The 15579-nt window shown below is 42.6% G+C and overlaps 1 protein-coding gene across 2 annotated transcripts in view; it reads right to left on the reverse strand.

The window, feature by feature from the left end:
- The window catches only part of LOC147123468 (long-chain-fatty-acid--CoA ligase ACSBG2-like), a 182268-nt gene that overhangs the window by 113856 nt on the left and 52833 nt on the right, over nt 1–15579 (reverse strand). For both annotated transcript variants that reach the window (XM_085973380.1, XM_085973388.1), the window contains 5 exons: nt 11338–11612; nt 10821–10909; nt 4140–4260; nt 1142–1222; nt 796–945 (listed from right to left, as the gene is read on the reverse strand). In XM_085973380.1, the coding sequence (XP_085829506.1) occupies nt 796–945; nt 1142–1222; nt 4140–4260; nt 10821–10909; nt 11338–11612 (716 nt within the window). The remainder of the gene's footprint in view (nt 1–795; nt 946–1141; nt 1223–4139; nt 4261–10820; nt 10910–11337; nt 11613–15579) is intronic.

The raw sequence follows: 15579 nt of genomic DNA on the forward strand, positions 1-15579 counted from the left end.
AATAAAATCAACGTGGTGAACGTAGACATGTATTTTGTGCAGAAATGGGGCATTGAATAATTAAGTTAAAGAAACCAAAGTTTAAACATTTTCTTTAAAAGGTAGATAAACATTTGAAAAAAATTTAAAGTCTATGAGAAAAGGGCAGGGGAATAGGATTAAGCAGATAAATTTTTCAGATAGCCGGCACAGGCATGGCCAAGCTGCATAGCCTCCTTTTGTGCTGTAAAATTCTATGATCGTAAATAGTACCCTCTTCACATTTAGAAGCTTGTTGTCAAAATTCAGTTATCATTTAATCTGGCTTTGACTATTGCCCATTTCATTCTGTGGTGTTGTATATTGTATCAATACAAGTGAGTACCACTTCTAGAAACTCAGCTAAAAATTATGTGATAATTTTTTACATATCAGTAGTGAATTATAGATTATACACTCAAATCTCCATTTGCTTCCAGCAATGCTGTTCCTTAGAGTACCAGTATTTTAATAGGAGGTCCTTGAACTTACTGTATACTTACTTTTTTTTTTAAGTTGTTTCACACAAGCCTAGGTTCTGACAAAACACAAGGTAGGGATAACCACTTTATAGATTTTTGTTCAGAGGGGAATTGAAACTAACATAAAACTCAGCAAAAAAGTGCATTGCCACATTCTGGAGGTTCAATACGTTAACTGTCAAATTTCTTTAATGTGCCAAAAGTCACTAGCTCATCAACAAAAAGGTATTTTTGAACCTTACAATTAGTTGTCTCAACAATTTCCAAGTATAAAATAAGGTTGACCAAAACTTACATTATCATGGCTAAGCATCACTCCTTTAGGGGTCCCTGTGGTTCCAGACGTGTAGATTAGCGTACAACATTGATTGGCCACCTGAGAGTCCACAATGTCATCCAACTCTGCGTCTGTGATACTATTCCCCAAATCCATGAAATGCTTCCACTTAGTAAAGTTTAAAAGGAAATTATTACACATGTTCTCTAAAAACAGCTAAGTAATATCTTTGAAATATTTAAATTTAAGAAAATCAAAAACTGATGTAATGTTAAATGCACAGAAATTGGTTGAGTTAACTGCTCAAACATGTACAACTGACATAATAAATAAGCTTTTGGAATCAATAATTTAGAACTCTTACGGAATACAGATCTGGATGCTGTTCTTCCAACTCATCCGTGTACTGAACAATTGCTTTGAGCTGAGGCAACTGACTTCGAATCTAAAAATGTCAAAAATTATAAGATTTAATAAAATATGGAGCATGCAAAGTTCATTCAGCCCATCAAACACACTAAAACCAAAGTGTATGTCCATTCTATCATGGACTTCCCATAGATCAAATTATTGAAATCACCATGCATATTATGTTTACACATCCAATTCTCAAACTGATCTATTAGCATAAGCAAGGGCAACTGAAAAAAAGAGATTAAAAAAATGCCCATGCCCAGTTTAAATGGAAGAAAAACTTAATAGAGCCATAGATCATCAATGTGCAATAGATACAAATCAAATATACTCTAATAAAGGAGAAAAAAGTAGGGGGCAAATCAATGGAACGAAAATCAGGCAGTTCTACAAAGGGTGGCAATCTGCTCCATGAAGGTCATCACCCAGCAGCAATGTTGAAAAATCCTCCTCCCCTCCACCCAGATATGTTTTCCCTAAGCCTCAAAGGGCAGATAAATGCAAAAGGCAAGAAAAATATAAATATCTGAAAGTTACAAAAAGCGAGATTAGAAAGACTGAACGAGAATGTGAGAAAATTAGCAACAAAAAAAATAGAAGAAAAGGGCTTTGTATTGGCGCATTAGTGGTAAGAGGTTAGTGCTAGTAGGGGTAGGACCACTAAAAGATGAAGGAGGCAAGTTTGTAATGGAGATGGGGAATGGCAGCAATACTAAATAAGTATATTGTCACAATTTTCACAGAGAACCAGTAGAAGCTAGAGTAGAATAGTTCATGGAGATCTTATTCAAAGAGAAATGGGACAAAATAAGTTACCCAAACTTAAGGTAGACAAAATCACTGGGATTGGATGGTTTACACCCGAAGATCGAGGGAAGCTAGGGAAGAAACTGCATAGACTAACTATAATTTTCCAATATTTTGGTGAAAAGAAAAATTGAGGCAGAGGACTAGAGGGTGGTAAATGTGACTTCAACCCCTTCAAAAAAACAAACCAGGAATAAGCCAGGAAACAGCAGACTATTAGTTACTTTAAGACGCTCCTTAAAATCTAGCTCTTTGACCAAGCTATTGGTCGTCTGTCCTAATATCTCCTTATGTGGCTCGGTGTCAAATTTTGTTAGTTAATGCTCCCGTGAAGCACCTTGGGACATTAAAGGCCCTATATAAATGCAAGTTGTTGTTGTAGTCTTACTTCAGTTGTTGGATGAAGTTACTAAACACTTGGGAGACACCGGTGTTAATCAGGGCCATTAAGCATACATTTCTAAAAGACAGTAGAAAAAAAAAACAGGCTTGCTGAATGAGCGGATAAATAGCAAATTAATTTCAATATAGTGGAGTGCGAGATGGTAGGAGTAATAAGGAAGCCACTTATTACTTGGAAGGCAAAAATCTAAATGGGGTAGAGAAGCAGAGAGATCTGGGATAGATACATAAATCACTAAAAGTAGCTCCACAAGTTGATAAGGCCGTAAAGAGATCAAACTACTGGGGTTCATTTTTAAAGGAATATAATACAAAAGCATAGAGGGAATGTTAAAATTTATATAGATTCTTGATTATACCACACGGAATATTGTGCACAGTTCGGGTCTCCATACTACAAAAGGATATTGAAGCACTGGAAAAAGCGCAGAAAAGATTTACAAGGAGGTAACTGTCAGGAAAGATTGAGCAGGTTGGGGCTCCTTTCTCTGAAAAAGAGAACACCAAGAGGAAAGCTGATCAAAGTCTTTAAAATTATGAAGGGATTCGACAGGATGGATGTGGAGAAACTGTTTCCACTTGTGGACATGTCCAGTACAAGGGTGCATAAATACAAGATAGCCACTAACAGATCAAGTAAAGAATTTAGGAGGGATTTCTTTATACAGAGTGTGGTGGAGTAGCTGGAACAGATAGCATTGACGCATACATGAAGGAGAAGGGAATAGAGTGATATGGGGGCAGGGTGAGATGAGGTCATTAGAGTGGGTAGAGGCTCGTGAAGCTTTTAAACACCAGTATGGTCCAGTTGGGCTGACTGGCCTCTTTCTGTGCTGTAATTTCTATGTAATTCTATGCATAATAGAATTCTTCGAAGAAATAACAGTTAAAGGAAATGCAATGGATGTGGTTTGTATGAATTTTCAAAAGTAATTGATAAGGTACCACATAAAAGACTTATGCACAAAGATAATTGTGTATGAAATTAAGGAGAAGGTGACCACATGGAGAAAGAGAGAGTTGGAAGGCAGAAAAGAAATAGAAACTAAAGGGAATTTTGAGACGGGAAAGATGTGGGGAGTGGTGTTCCATAAGTATATTGTGTTGGGTGGCTCTTAATTTATTATATACATAAATGATCTGGACTTAGAAATTGTGGGAACAATATGAAAAATGTTTGTTGAAGATACTAAATTGAAGAAATAAAGCAAATTATGGTGAGGATCGTGAAAGACAGCAGAAGGATACAGATAAGTTAGTGGAATGGGCATTTAGGTGGCAAGTGCAATTCAATGTACAGAAATATGAAGTAATATATTTTGCACGCAAGAATGGGGAAAGGAAACACACTTGTCGCAAGGGCAAAATCCTGGAACTCCTTACCCAACAGCATTGTGGGATTACCTTCACCCCACGGACTACAGTGGTTCAAGAATGTAGCCTACCGCCACCATCTCAAGGGCAATTAGGGATGGGCAACAAATGCTGGCGTTGCATTTGCCCACATCCCAAGAATTAATTTTTTTTAAGTATAAATGGTCAAGACTTTCAATGGAGTAGAGTGACCCTGATGCAGATACGTAGGTCATTAAAAAGTAGGAGTGCTTGTTTGTGCTGTAACATTCAAGGATTCTATTGGTCCACACTCCTCTACATAATGAGTTAAACAGTTCTTTTTGCTTGTAAAAGTCATACAGTTATTAAAACAGAATGTAAACTAAAATGAAAACAAGTAGCACCTCCAGAATTTTCTGCAGTTGCTTATGGTTCTCCACCACCAGAACATTAGCCTCACAGTTGTGTGCCACGTACTTGCATGCTTCTGGAGAATTTGTTGTATAAATCCCAACAGCCAAGCCACTGCAGTTGAGAAAAAACTGCTGTTATTATATGCACAAATTTTCAGCCAATATTGAATTTGCACCACTGTTAACACAGAAAATCTAATTTCACAAGCAACTCTATAAAACAGGACAGATGATCAGCAGTTGGAATGCAGATGGCAGTTTTGCATTTCACCTCTTAAGTATTAAAATTTCGTTTATTCAGAACTTCCTGACAGGTCAACATGTTAAGATAGTGAGTAGCTGAGTGGTACGGACCAGGAACATCCCAAATTAGATCCCTGCCCTGTGCAGAGCTAGCATAGCTCAGTGGTGATGGTGCTCCAATTGCCATCAGCTTCCTTGGGTTAGAGAGCAAAATTAGCCAGGGTTCCTGCTCCAGATTACTATTCAGTGACTTCTGCATGGACATCTGATGAGGACAGCATTAGACTTGGCAGTGATGTCCCCCACAGTTGAAAAGACTGTCAACTCTGATTGCCAAGGCTCTGCATGAAGGATGAACACTCGGGTTAGGTACAAGTCACTGGTACCCGAGGAACTAAACCCCATGAAGGAATCAATGTTCTCAAGAGGAGAGTAATGCAAGCAGAAAAAATAAAAATTAGGTCCTTCAAAACATTGTCATCTCCTGCAATAAAGCTAGTTTCAACACAATTGTCCTGACGAAATCAGTCTTCACAAAGACTGAAGACATGTACAACAAAACTCACTTATTCCATGCATAGCTGTTAGAGTCATAGGGCTGGATTTCATTGAGGCGGCGGGACTACAACTTTCGGGGTTGTAGTCCCGCCTCCATCGAGTTGTAGCCAACCCACGCGATTTTGCCTTGATTGACCTTGTTGAGCCTGCCCAGCGGGCTCAGCAGGCCAATTAAGGGCCAACCGGCAACAGGTGACGACAGATGAAATATCAATCTGTGACAAGACCTTTTGACAGATGAAATATCAGCGTTTGACAGCTGTTTGAAGCTGTCAAACACTGACAATCTGTACTCCAAGTTAATTCCTTCCTCTCAGGATGATTTAGAGATCTCTCCGGAACAGAAAGCTGAATGCTGCAATTTTTGACAGATCGCGGCCATCCTGCTTTCTGTGCCAGTGAGATGAGGGACTCCCGAGACCTGAAGGAAGGAAGGCTGTAAAGGTAAGTAAAACTTCTTTAAACACTTTACACACACCAAACACACTTACCTCTGCACTCATGCACCCATCACTCACCTGAACACCGGACATCTCGACCCCTCCAAGCCCTTCAGCCCAACGGCCCGCCTCGCTAACTTGGCGCGGTTTGGAGCTGTCGGGAATCCCACACTTCAAGAATGAAAATAGGGATTAAGCTAAAAACTGCCTGTTAACTACCTGTTAACAGGCAGTTAATTGGCACTAATCCCCTTCCCGCCTCGGGGAGGCAGGTCCCAGTGCGGGTCGGGTACCCGCCTCCTTTGAAACTGGCAGGGAGGTGGGTTGGGGGCGGGATGGGTTCGTGCCCCCCCGATTTCGGGATTTTAACCCCCCACATGCCTCCAATCCCGCCTCCACGGCCCAATGAAAATCCTGCCCATAGAGTCATACAGATCAGAAAGAGGCCCTTTGGCCCATCGTGTCCGCGCCGGCCATCAAGCCCTGTCTATTCTAATCCCATTTTCCAGCACTTGGTCCGTAGCCTTGTATGCTATGGCGTTTCAAGTGCTCATCTAAATGCTTCTTGAATGTTGTGAGGGTTCCTGCCTCTACCACCTTTTCAGGCAGTGAGTTCCAGATACCAACCACCCTCTGGGTGAAAAAGTTTTTCCTCAAATCCCCTCTAAACCTCCTGCCCCTTACCTTGAAACTGTGCCCCCTGGTTATTGACCCCTCTACTAAGGGAAAAAGTTCCTTCCTATCTACCCTATCTATGACCCGCATCATTTTGTATACCTCAATCAGGTCCCCCCTCAGCCTTCTCTGCTCTAAGGAAAATAACCCCAGCCTGTCCAGTCTCTCTTCATAGCTGAAGTGCTCCAGCCCAGGTAACATCCTGGTGAATCTCCTCTGCACCCTCTCCAATGCAATCACATCCTTCCTATACTGTGGCGAACAGAACTACACAAAGTATTCCAGCTGTGGCCTAATGGGCGTTTTGTACAGCTCCATCATAACCTCCCTGCTCCTATATTCTATGCCTCGGCTAATGAAGGCAAGTATCCCATATGCCTTTTTAACCACCTTATCTACCTTCAGGGATCTATGTACATGCACACCAAGGTCCCTCTGATCCTCTGTCCTTCCTAGGGTCCGACCATTCATTGTGTATTCCCTTGCCTTGTTAGTCCCCCAAAATGCATCACCTAACACTTTTCAGGGTTAAATTCCATTTGCCACTGTTCTGCCCATCTGACCAACCCATCTATATCGTCCTGTAGCCTGAGGCTTCCCTCCTCACTATTTACCACTCCACCAATTTTTGTGTCATCTGCAAACTTACTGATCATGCCTCTTACATTCATATCTAAATCATTAATGTGCACTACAAACAGCAAAGGACCCAGCACCGATCCCTGGGGTACGCCACTGGACACAGGCTTCCAGTCACAAAAACAACCTTCGACCATCACCCTCTGCCTCCTGCCACTAAGCCAATTTTGGATCCAATGTGCCAAATTGCCCTGGGTCCCATGGGCTCTTACCTTCTTGACCAGTCTCCCATGCGCGACTTTGTGAAAAGCCTTACTGAAGTCCATGTAGACTACATCAACTGCACTACCCTCATCCACACACCTAGTCACCACCTCGAAAAATTTAATCAAATTGGTTAGACATGATCTCCCCCTGACAAAGCCATGCTGACTATCCTTGATTAATCCTTGCCTCTCCAAGTGGAGACTAATTCTGTCCCTCAGAATTTTTTCCAATAATTTCACTAACACTGATGTTAGGCTCACTGGCCTGTAATTCCCTGGTTTATCCCTACTACCCTTCTTGAATAATGGTACTACGTTAGCTGTCCTTCAGTCCTCTGGCACCTGCGCTGTGGCCAAAGAGGTTCTGAAAATGTGCGTCAGAGCCCCTGTAATCTCCTCCCTTGCCTGACACAGCAGCCTGAGATACATCGCGTCAGGGCCTGGGGATTTATCCACTTTTAAGCCCGCTAAAACCACTAGTACCTCCTCCGTCTCAATACTAATTTGTTCAAGTATATCACAATCCCCCTGCCTGATTTCTATGCCTACATCGTCCTTCTCCATAGTGAACACAGATGCAAAATATTCATTTAAAACCTCACCCACATCTTCCAGCTCTACACACAGATTGCCACTTTGGCCCCTAATGGGCCCTACTCTTTCCCTGGTTATCCTCTTGCCCTTAATATACTTATAAAACACCTTGGGATTTTCCTTTATTTTGCCCGCCAGTGTTTTTTCATGCCCCCTCTTTGCTCTCCTATTTCTTTTTTTAAGTACCCCCCTGCACTTTCTATACTCCTCTAGGGCTTCCACTGCCAAAAGCCTCCCTTTTTTTCCTAATCCATTCTTGTATATCCCTTGACATCCAGGGTTCCCTGGGCTTGTTGGTCCCACCCTTGACCTTTACGGAAACATGTTGGCGTTGTACTCTCTATTTCCTTTCTGAATGACTCCCACTGCTCTGATGTGGATCCCAGTCCACTTCGGCCAGATCCTGCCTTACCATATTAAAATCGGCCTTCCCCCAATTTAGAACCGTTATTTCCGGTCCATCTTTGTCCTTTTCCATGACTACCTTAAATCTCACCGAATTTTGGTCACGGTCACCAAAATGCTCTCCTACTGACACTTCTACCACTTGCCCGGCTACATTCCCTAGAATTAGGTCCAGTACCGCCCCTTCTCTTGTAGGACTTTCTACATGCTGGCTCAAAAACCTCTCCTGGATGCACTAAGAATTCCGCACCCTCTAAACCTTTCACACTCTGATTATCCCAGTTAATATTGGGGAAGTTGAAATCCCCTACTATTATTACCCTATTATTTCTACACTTCTGAGTTTTGCCTACATATCTGTTCCTCTATCTCCCCCTGACTGTTTGGGGGCCTATAGTACACTCCCAGCAAAGTGCTTGCCCCCTTTTTGTTTTTAAGTTCTACCCATATGGCCTCATTAGAGGAACTTGCTAAGATATCATCCCTCCTTACTGCAGTAATTGACTCCTTGATTAATATTGCAACACCCCCTCCTCTTTTACACCCCCTTCTGTCTCACCTGAAGATTCTATACCCCGGAATATTCAGCTGCCAGTCCTGCCCCTCCCTCAACCGTGTCTCTGTGATAGCAACAATATCATATTCCCATGTGTTCATCAACACCTTCAATTCATCTACCTTACTCGCAAGATTCCTTGCATTAAAATAAATGCCATCCAGCCTTGCCATACTCCCTTGTGCCGTTACATATTTGCTCTGCCTTCCAGGCTGACTTGATTTTTCCTCTATATTTGGCTGTGCATCACCCCGTATCCCATCCCCCTGCCAAGTTAGTTTAAACCCCCCCCCCTCCCCACAACAGTACTAGCAAACCACCCCGCAAGGATGTTGGTCCCGTTCCGGTTCAGGTGCAACCCATCCGACTTGTACAGGTCCCACCTTCCCCAGAAGCAGACCCAGTGATCCAGGAAACTAAAGCCCTCCCTCCTGCACCAACTCTTTAGCCACGCGTTCATCTGCTCTATCCTCCTATTCCTATACTCACTAGCACGTGGCACTGGGAGTAATCCAGAGATTACAACCTTTGAGGTCCTGCTTTTTAATCTGCTACCTAGCTCCCTAAATTCTTGTTGCAGTAATGAGTACTTGTGAAGGAATAAGCCATATAACCTATTCAGAAAAATATACCATTCTATGAAAGAATTCTGACCTTATTAAAACATGACAAACTGGGTCTGGAAATCTAGAAACCTAACTATGAAAAAGCTGTGATAGCATTCTGGCTATTGAGATAAGATAGTTGTTGACACTGAATCAATAACCTTATTGAAACAGAAGGTTAAAGGCTCCTGACAGTCTGAACCTTTGGGAACAAGACAATAGTTTACCCTGTATAAGGTGTTCTAATTTACACCTCGTAAAGAAGCACATAAAAGTAACAAACATCTGCCTTCGTAAAAATGATACCAAGTAAAGCGCACCTGCTGTTACACCGTTTTTTTATGATAAGCTTAGACATGGTTCTGTAGTGCTACCAGCTGAGATGACTAAGAATTGCAGGCGTCAGCAGAAAAATGACTAGAGATAATTAGCTTACATCGGCAGAAAACCTTAAAGGAAATACCACTGGAAAAGGGTATAAATATTGACCTCTCAAATGGGAGAGTAGACTCGCTTAAAAGGGCAAAGCGATTTTTGGCTTCAGAGCCAGCTCTGTAAGTCTCCAACTCTTTATACCTCAGGGATCAAAGGTACTGTATTTGATTTTGGTGGATATCCTGAATAAAACTTTAAGAACTGTAAAACTGTAGCGAAGTTAAGATTTGAGAGTAGGTTCTCTGATAATAGAATTATAAGCTTTCTTTTTTGGAACTGTTAATGTTGCGATTGACTCACCAACTGTAAATTATATGTCGGTTCTTTAATAAATCTATATATTTTTAGAATTGTCTCACATAATACTTCTGTATCAAACTCGTGAACTCAATCTCTGTACACTCTTTGATGAGGAGTTGCAGAATTCTGGGGGAGTTTTCCAGACCCTCATAATATCCGGAACGTTACAGTCTAGCTTAACTTATTAAAAGTGCTATCTGGAGGACGGCAACATTTTCAGGTTGTTCCTTTCCTTTAGGGAAGAGATATTCCGGACCTTTAGACCAAATTAAGCGTCTTTAGGATTCGGCTACCTCAAACTTTAGTTGAAAGTGAATGTCTGAGGAATACGCCTGATCTGGGGTAGCCCTAAAGGGGCTAGGACTAGTAATTATCCTGTCATACTGTACCAGACTAGAGGGTCAAAGTGCAATACTCCATTGCTCATTGCTAACAGAAAGATGGCTGGATATTCCCCTGCAATCTATCTACCCGTCTTCTCTACACAGTATCACTAATACCATGTTTGCTATTCCAAAAGCAAGGAAAAACACCCAGTGAGGTGGTTTTGCCCTCTTTTGGCAAAAAGTTGTTGGTGCTTATGGCAAAATTGCATTAGCAGTGACCATTTAGCATTAAAATATGTGCAATATTTCAACAACTACACTAGCATATTTGCTCAAATGTGACCAGTCTGCTAAAGTACCCCCAGTGTAAATGGCGTTAATTCAGAATACAAGCAACTGCATCTTATTTGGAACCATTTCTCGATATGAACAAGTAGCTGTCCTTTGACTTGTAGGCGTACCTCCAATTTTTTTACTGACATAAAAGGATATTAATGCAATATCAATGCACTATGAATGTGATTCTGAATAATGACAGAGACAAGAATTGGTTATTGTTGTACTATCAACTAACCTTTTATAAAACTACAAAAAAACACTGAAGTCTATAAGCAATCTTGACAAGTATAACCTACAGTCAAGTCTCCATTAGGTTACTGAAGATCTTTTTTTTTTATATAAAAGGCATACCCTGCCAGAATTGCTCCTACATCTGCAATGAACCACTCCGGAGAGTTGAATCCCAGGATGCCAACTCCATGGAAACGTTGGAGTCCAAGCTGTAAGCACATAAAATAGATAGTTTACTACCAACCTCACTTCACAATTTCCTACATTACAACCAGTGACTACTTCAAAAGTACATCATTGGTTGTAAAGCACTTTGGAACAGCCCAAGAATAGTGCTATATAAATGCAAGTCTTTCTTTCTTTAACATTACAAGTAAAAATATATTAAGATTCTATAATAAATTAATGTATAGGCATGTTTAAAAAAACCTGTCAAATATACAAATTTATGTTTTAACATGGTAGCTAAAATTCATAAATCCCCTCAAGAACACAGTTGAATTCATATTTAATCAATAATTCACATCTTACTGGGAATGAAGAGATTAATAGAAATTCCTTGCATTTTATTTTTCTTCCATAACTAAAGTTGCTTTAAACTTAGAACATCATGTTAAGACAGACAGGAGGTACTTGCCTTAAGAAAGCTTTTTGCCGCTCTCCTGCATTCACTGTAATATTGTTTATAGGTCACTTCTTTCCATTGTTTTTCCTGCTTGTAAGCTAAAGCAATACGGTTGCCATAATTTTTCAATGTCTGCTGGAATATTTGGGCAATAGTTAGGGGTGAATCAGCACCATAACCCGAATCCTCCATTCGGATCTGAACGACACCATTCTTCTCTGTGGTCCATAATCTGGTTGCAGGGGCCATTTTAACAGAGTATGGTCCTGAAACTGGCGTCACCTTAACTGAAGAAAACAAACAAACAAGGACACAAGCATTAGTCTCTTCTGAAGGTGCAATATTTGATCTTATGGGATTTAAGCAGCCCATCTTTTCCAGACAAAACACACCAATTTCATAAGGGATTATTTATTAACATCTTGCACACACCTTTTACAATATCTGTGGAAGTGTTCCATTGTTTATGCATAATCATAGCTGGATAATAAGCTAACATGCCCAAAACACAAAAAGGAATGTTTAATTACATGCAGCTCCAGTATATTTAGATTTAGAACTGTACATATTATACTGCAGGTTGGATCAGAAAGGCAACAGTTGCTCAGTGAATACAAGGGAAATAAGTAAGAGAAAGTTGACTGTAGAGCCCCACCACATCACAATTTACTGCATCAGCCAAGGAGGGGACTAAATTGAAGGGGGTATTACAAAAAAAAGTTACTCCCCATTTTCTACATCCCATCCTTCTGTCTCTTCACTCTGCAGCCATGATTTTCTTCCTGGAGGCGGGTTTGCATCAGGAACGGTAGTGGGCGGGTTCCCGTCCCGCTGCCAGCTCCTGCTGGCCTGCTGACACAATTTTCCATTGATTGGCCTAGTTAAGCCCGCCGTGTGGGTTGCCCGCCCTCATCACAAGGTGCGGGTCTGTTCAGCTGCTCTGCTGATGCGTTTGCAGCCGGTGCATTTAAGGGGCCATTTCCCCGTTAGATCTCAGGTGGTTTCTGGAGCTTCTGATTGCTACTTCTCACCACGATGTCTGCAGAGAAACAAAAGGCAGCTCCCCACTTCAACAAGGACTCCCTCCATGTTCTTGTGGAGGGAGTCAGAGGACGTTGGGAGGTCCTGAACCTATCTGATGGAAGAAGGAAACCTCCTCAGCAGACAAAGGCAGCCTGGCTATGAATAGCGGAGGAGGTCAATGCCAGGTCTGTGTATAGATGCACCTGGGCCCAATGCAGGAAAAGGTTCAATGATCTTCTGCGTTCTGGAAAAGTGAGTATAAAAGCTCACTTACCTTAATTCTGCTGTGCCTGTCATCACATCCCCATCACTCTGCATTGCTAACCCTACTCCTGCACATCCCGACTCAACCCAGCATCCCTTGCACCATCCCCCATCCCTCTCTCCTTATGCACAGATTCACTTCCCCATCTTACTATGCACCCTTCACACCCACGCTCAAGGTTATGCACGGACAACAACTAACAACTCAAAAGAAGGGAACTTCGTTATGGGAACCCACTCTATCATAGTCTCCCTCTAAACATCTATCCTATCCATTCTTTACACTCATTCCATCACTCTCACTGAAACTCCACTTCTTTCCCTCATTGCAGGAAAAGAGAGCCCACAATAAGAGAGGGAGAGAACAGGAGGACCACCACCATCCTTATCACAGCTGATCAATGCCGAGGATGCTGCTCTGGAAATTGTGGGATCAGGGGAACAGCTCGAAGTGGGGAACAGAGAGACGGGCTCAGTTGAACAACTTAGTGACAAGAATGCTCCTCCGTCCATCTTATTTGGCTTTCATGAGTGACACATATGGCATCTGATGTCAATAGAAATGGAATGCTCATCATGTGCACAATGGGATGTGTCTGCAATCTACATATCACGTCTAACTCCTGTCTTTACTCTCCCACAGGACCAACAAGAGCCTCCCCCTCCCTACTGTCCAGGATGAAGAACCGGAGAACACCTCAGAGGATGCTACATCCTCTGAGGGAGCAGCGTCAGCAAAGATGAGCTCACCCAGCACCAGCGCAGAGCCGCACATCTCAGTGGGTTGTTCGCGAGATAGAGTAGTGTTGTCACCTGGTGTCTCACAATGCACGAGTGAGCAAGAACAGATGGTGGAGACAGGGCCAGCAGTGGAGAGTCCTCGTTGGAGGCCGCAGGACGCTTCTAACTCTGCGCAGCTGCATGTAGACGCTGAGCCTCGGGGGCCATCCAGTAAGAGAGCGGTGCTGGAACTTCAGGAACAAGTGCAGGAGACTCTGACTGGGTTTGCAGCCACGGTAACTGCGAGTGTGCAGAGAATGGAGGAGTCCACCTCAAACATGAGCAATGCCATGGTGCACGCAATGGCGAATGTAAGTCCCACCATGGAAAGGATGGGAACCTCCATGGAGGACATAAATCGCCAGACTCAAATGAACATGGTGACTCTTCTAAATAGATGGTCAGCTATGGAGGATAGATGGGCATCTATTGTGGAGAGGAATCAGAGATACATGGATGTCCCCATTATGAGGACTGTCAGTACAGAGACGGGTCCTCATGGCCCCACTGATGTGCAGCAAGCTGATCTCTAGCTACTTGCTAGCAGAGAAGTGCGGGTGGCCCATGAGAGGGATGATGGTGAGAGGCGTCATGCAAGTGCGGGCTCCTCTCCAAGCACTCCAACTTCCACCCCCTTGCCAACCCCTCGGTCAGGGCCCCAGATGACTGCCACAGCAGTGATGGCCGAGTCTACCCGTGCAGCCGCAGGAGAAGCAACCTTTGGCGGAGCCTTCAAAGGCTCCAAAACCCAGCGGACAACTACCAAAGGCGTCTAAGCAGGCACAGCAGGGAAGTGAGCAGGCTGTCTCTACATCTGCTGAAGCCACAGGCGTAGAAGCGCGCGAAAGAGAAAGCTGACAAATGATCATAAGGGTACTCATTTGGGTGTTCTGATAGAATGCAATGTTAAGTTTCTGTACTTTTATTATGTTGTAATAAATGAATCTTGTATGAGCGTTTGACATCGTTGCCATTTGTGCGATCCCAATTTGAGGTGGCACAGTGAAGGGTGAGGGTGCCTTTTATGTCCAGCAATGCAGGTGAGAGTGGATAGAGTTAACAGCAGACATCTACAGCCTCAAGACAGTCTCCCAAATCATGAAATCAGCAACTTCCGACATCTGAAATTGAGCAGATTTGAGTGTGCAGCTTTTAAACTGCAGTTGCAGCTGTGAAGTTTCCAGGTCGTTGGTCTTCCTGACACACTTAGCTGCAATTTTCCAACCCGAATCAAATGTTGGAAAATTGCAAAAGGCTCTCAAAATAGCACTTAACAAGGAGTTAAGTGCCTTAAATCCCTTACCCACCACTTGGTGTCGGGTCTGTTGTGAAATCACAGACCCGACACTCTTGAAACTCTCAGAGGTGGGTTCATGGTGGCTTTCTGACCCGCTGTCAATCATTGCGACTTTAACACCTGGCCTGTCTCCGAACCTGCCCCGAGCACCAGCAAGATTGTGGCCTTAGAATCACAGAATCGTATAGCACAGAAGGAGGCCATTCGGCCCATCGTGACTGTGCTGGCTCTCTGAAAGAGCTACTAATTAGTTCCAGTCCCCCTGCTCTTTCCCCATAGCCCTGCAAATCTTTCCCCTTCAAGTATTTATCCAATTCCCTTTTGAAAGTTATTATTGAATCTGCTTCCACCACCCTTTCAAGCAGTGCATTTCTGATCATAATAACTCACTGTGTAGTTAGCCAAGTATATCAATTGCAACCCCTCCTCTAACTTCCCAAAGTCTCCTTTTAGGAAAGTAGTGCATTGAAGGCCTGCATTCATCAGCTTCCTCCTCTCTTGGGTGAGGGGGGAGAAATTAAGCAATGACATTCAGATGTTTTAAACTTCATAGGGTGTATAAGAATACTGCTGAATTAAAGCTCATTTACACAGTGTTTAAAACCAGTGTTCCTGATGCAGATAAGTAATGAGAACCAAATAATTTAAAGTAAAATATGTTTTGCCACAAAGGGTGATGAGCAGTAATAATTTACGATAGCTGTTTAGGACATAGCTCCTAAAAAATTGAACCTTTGGTGTTGAATTGTGATCAAAATGCAGATGAAATGGATACACTAACTTGCCAAAAATGAAAAATGTTGAGTAGTTGATAGGGTGAAGCCAGCAGCAAGGGCTCCCTATCCCTGCTGCCAACATACATCACAATAATAAGTATGTGTACTCCATGC

This window comes from Somniosus microcephalus, chromosome 2 (assembly GCF_052327205.1).
Source record: "Somniosus microcephalus isolate GS21.2 chromosome 2, FLI_Smic_1.0, whole genome shotgun sequence".
NCBI lineage: Eukaryota > Metazoa > Chordata > Chondrichthyes > Squaliformes > Somniosidae > Somniosus > Somniosus microcephalus.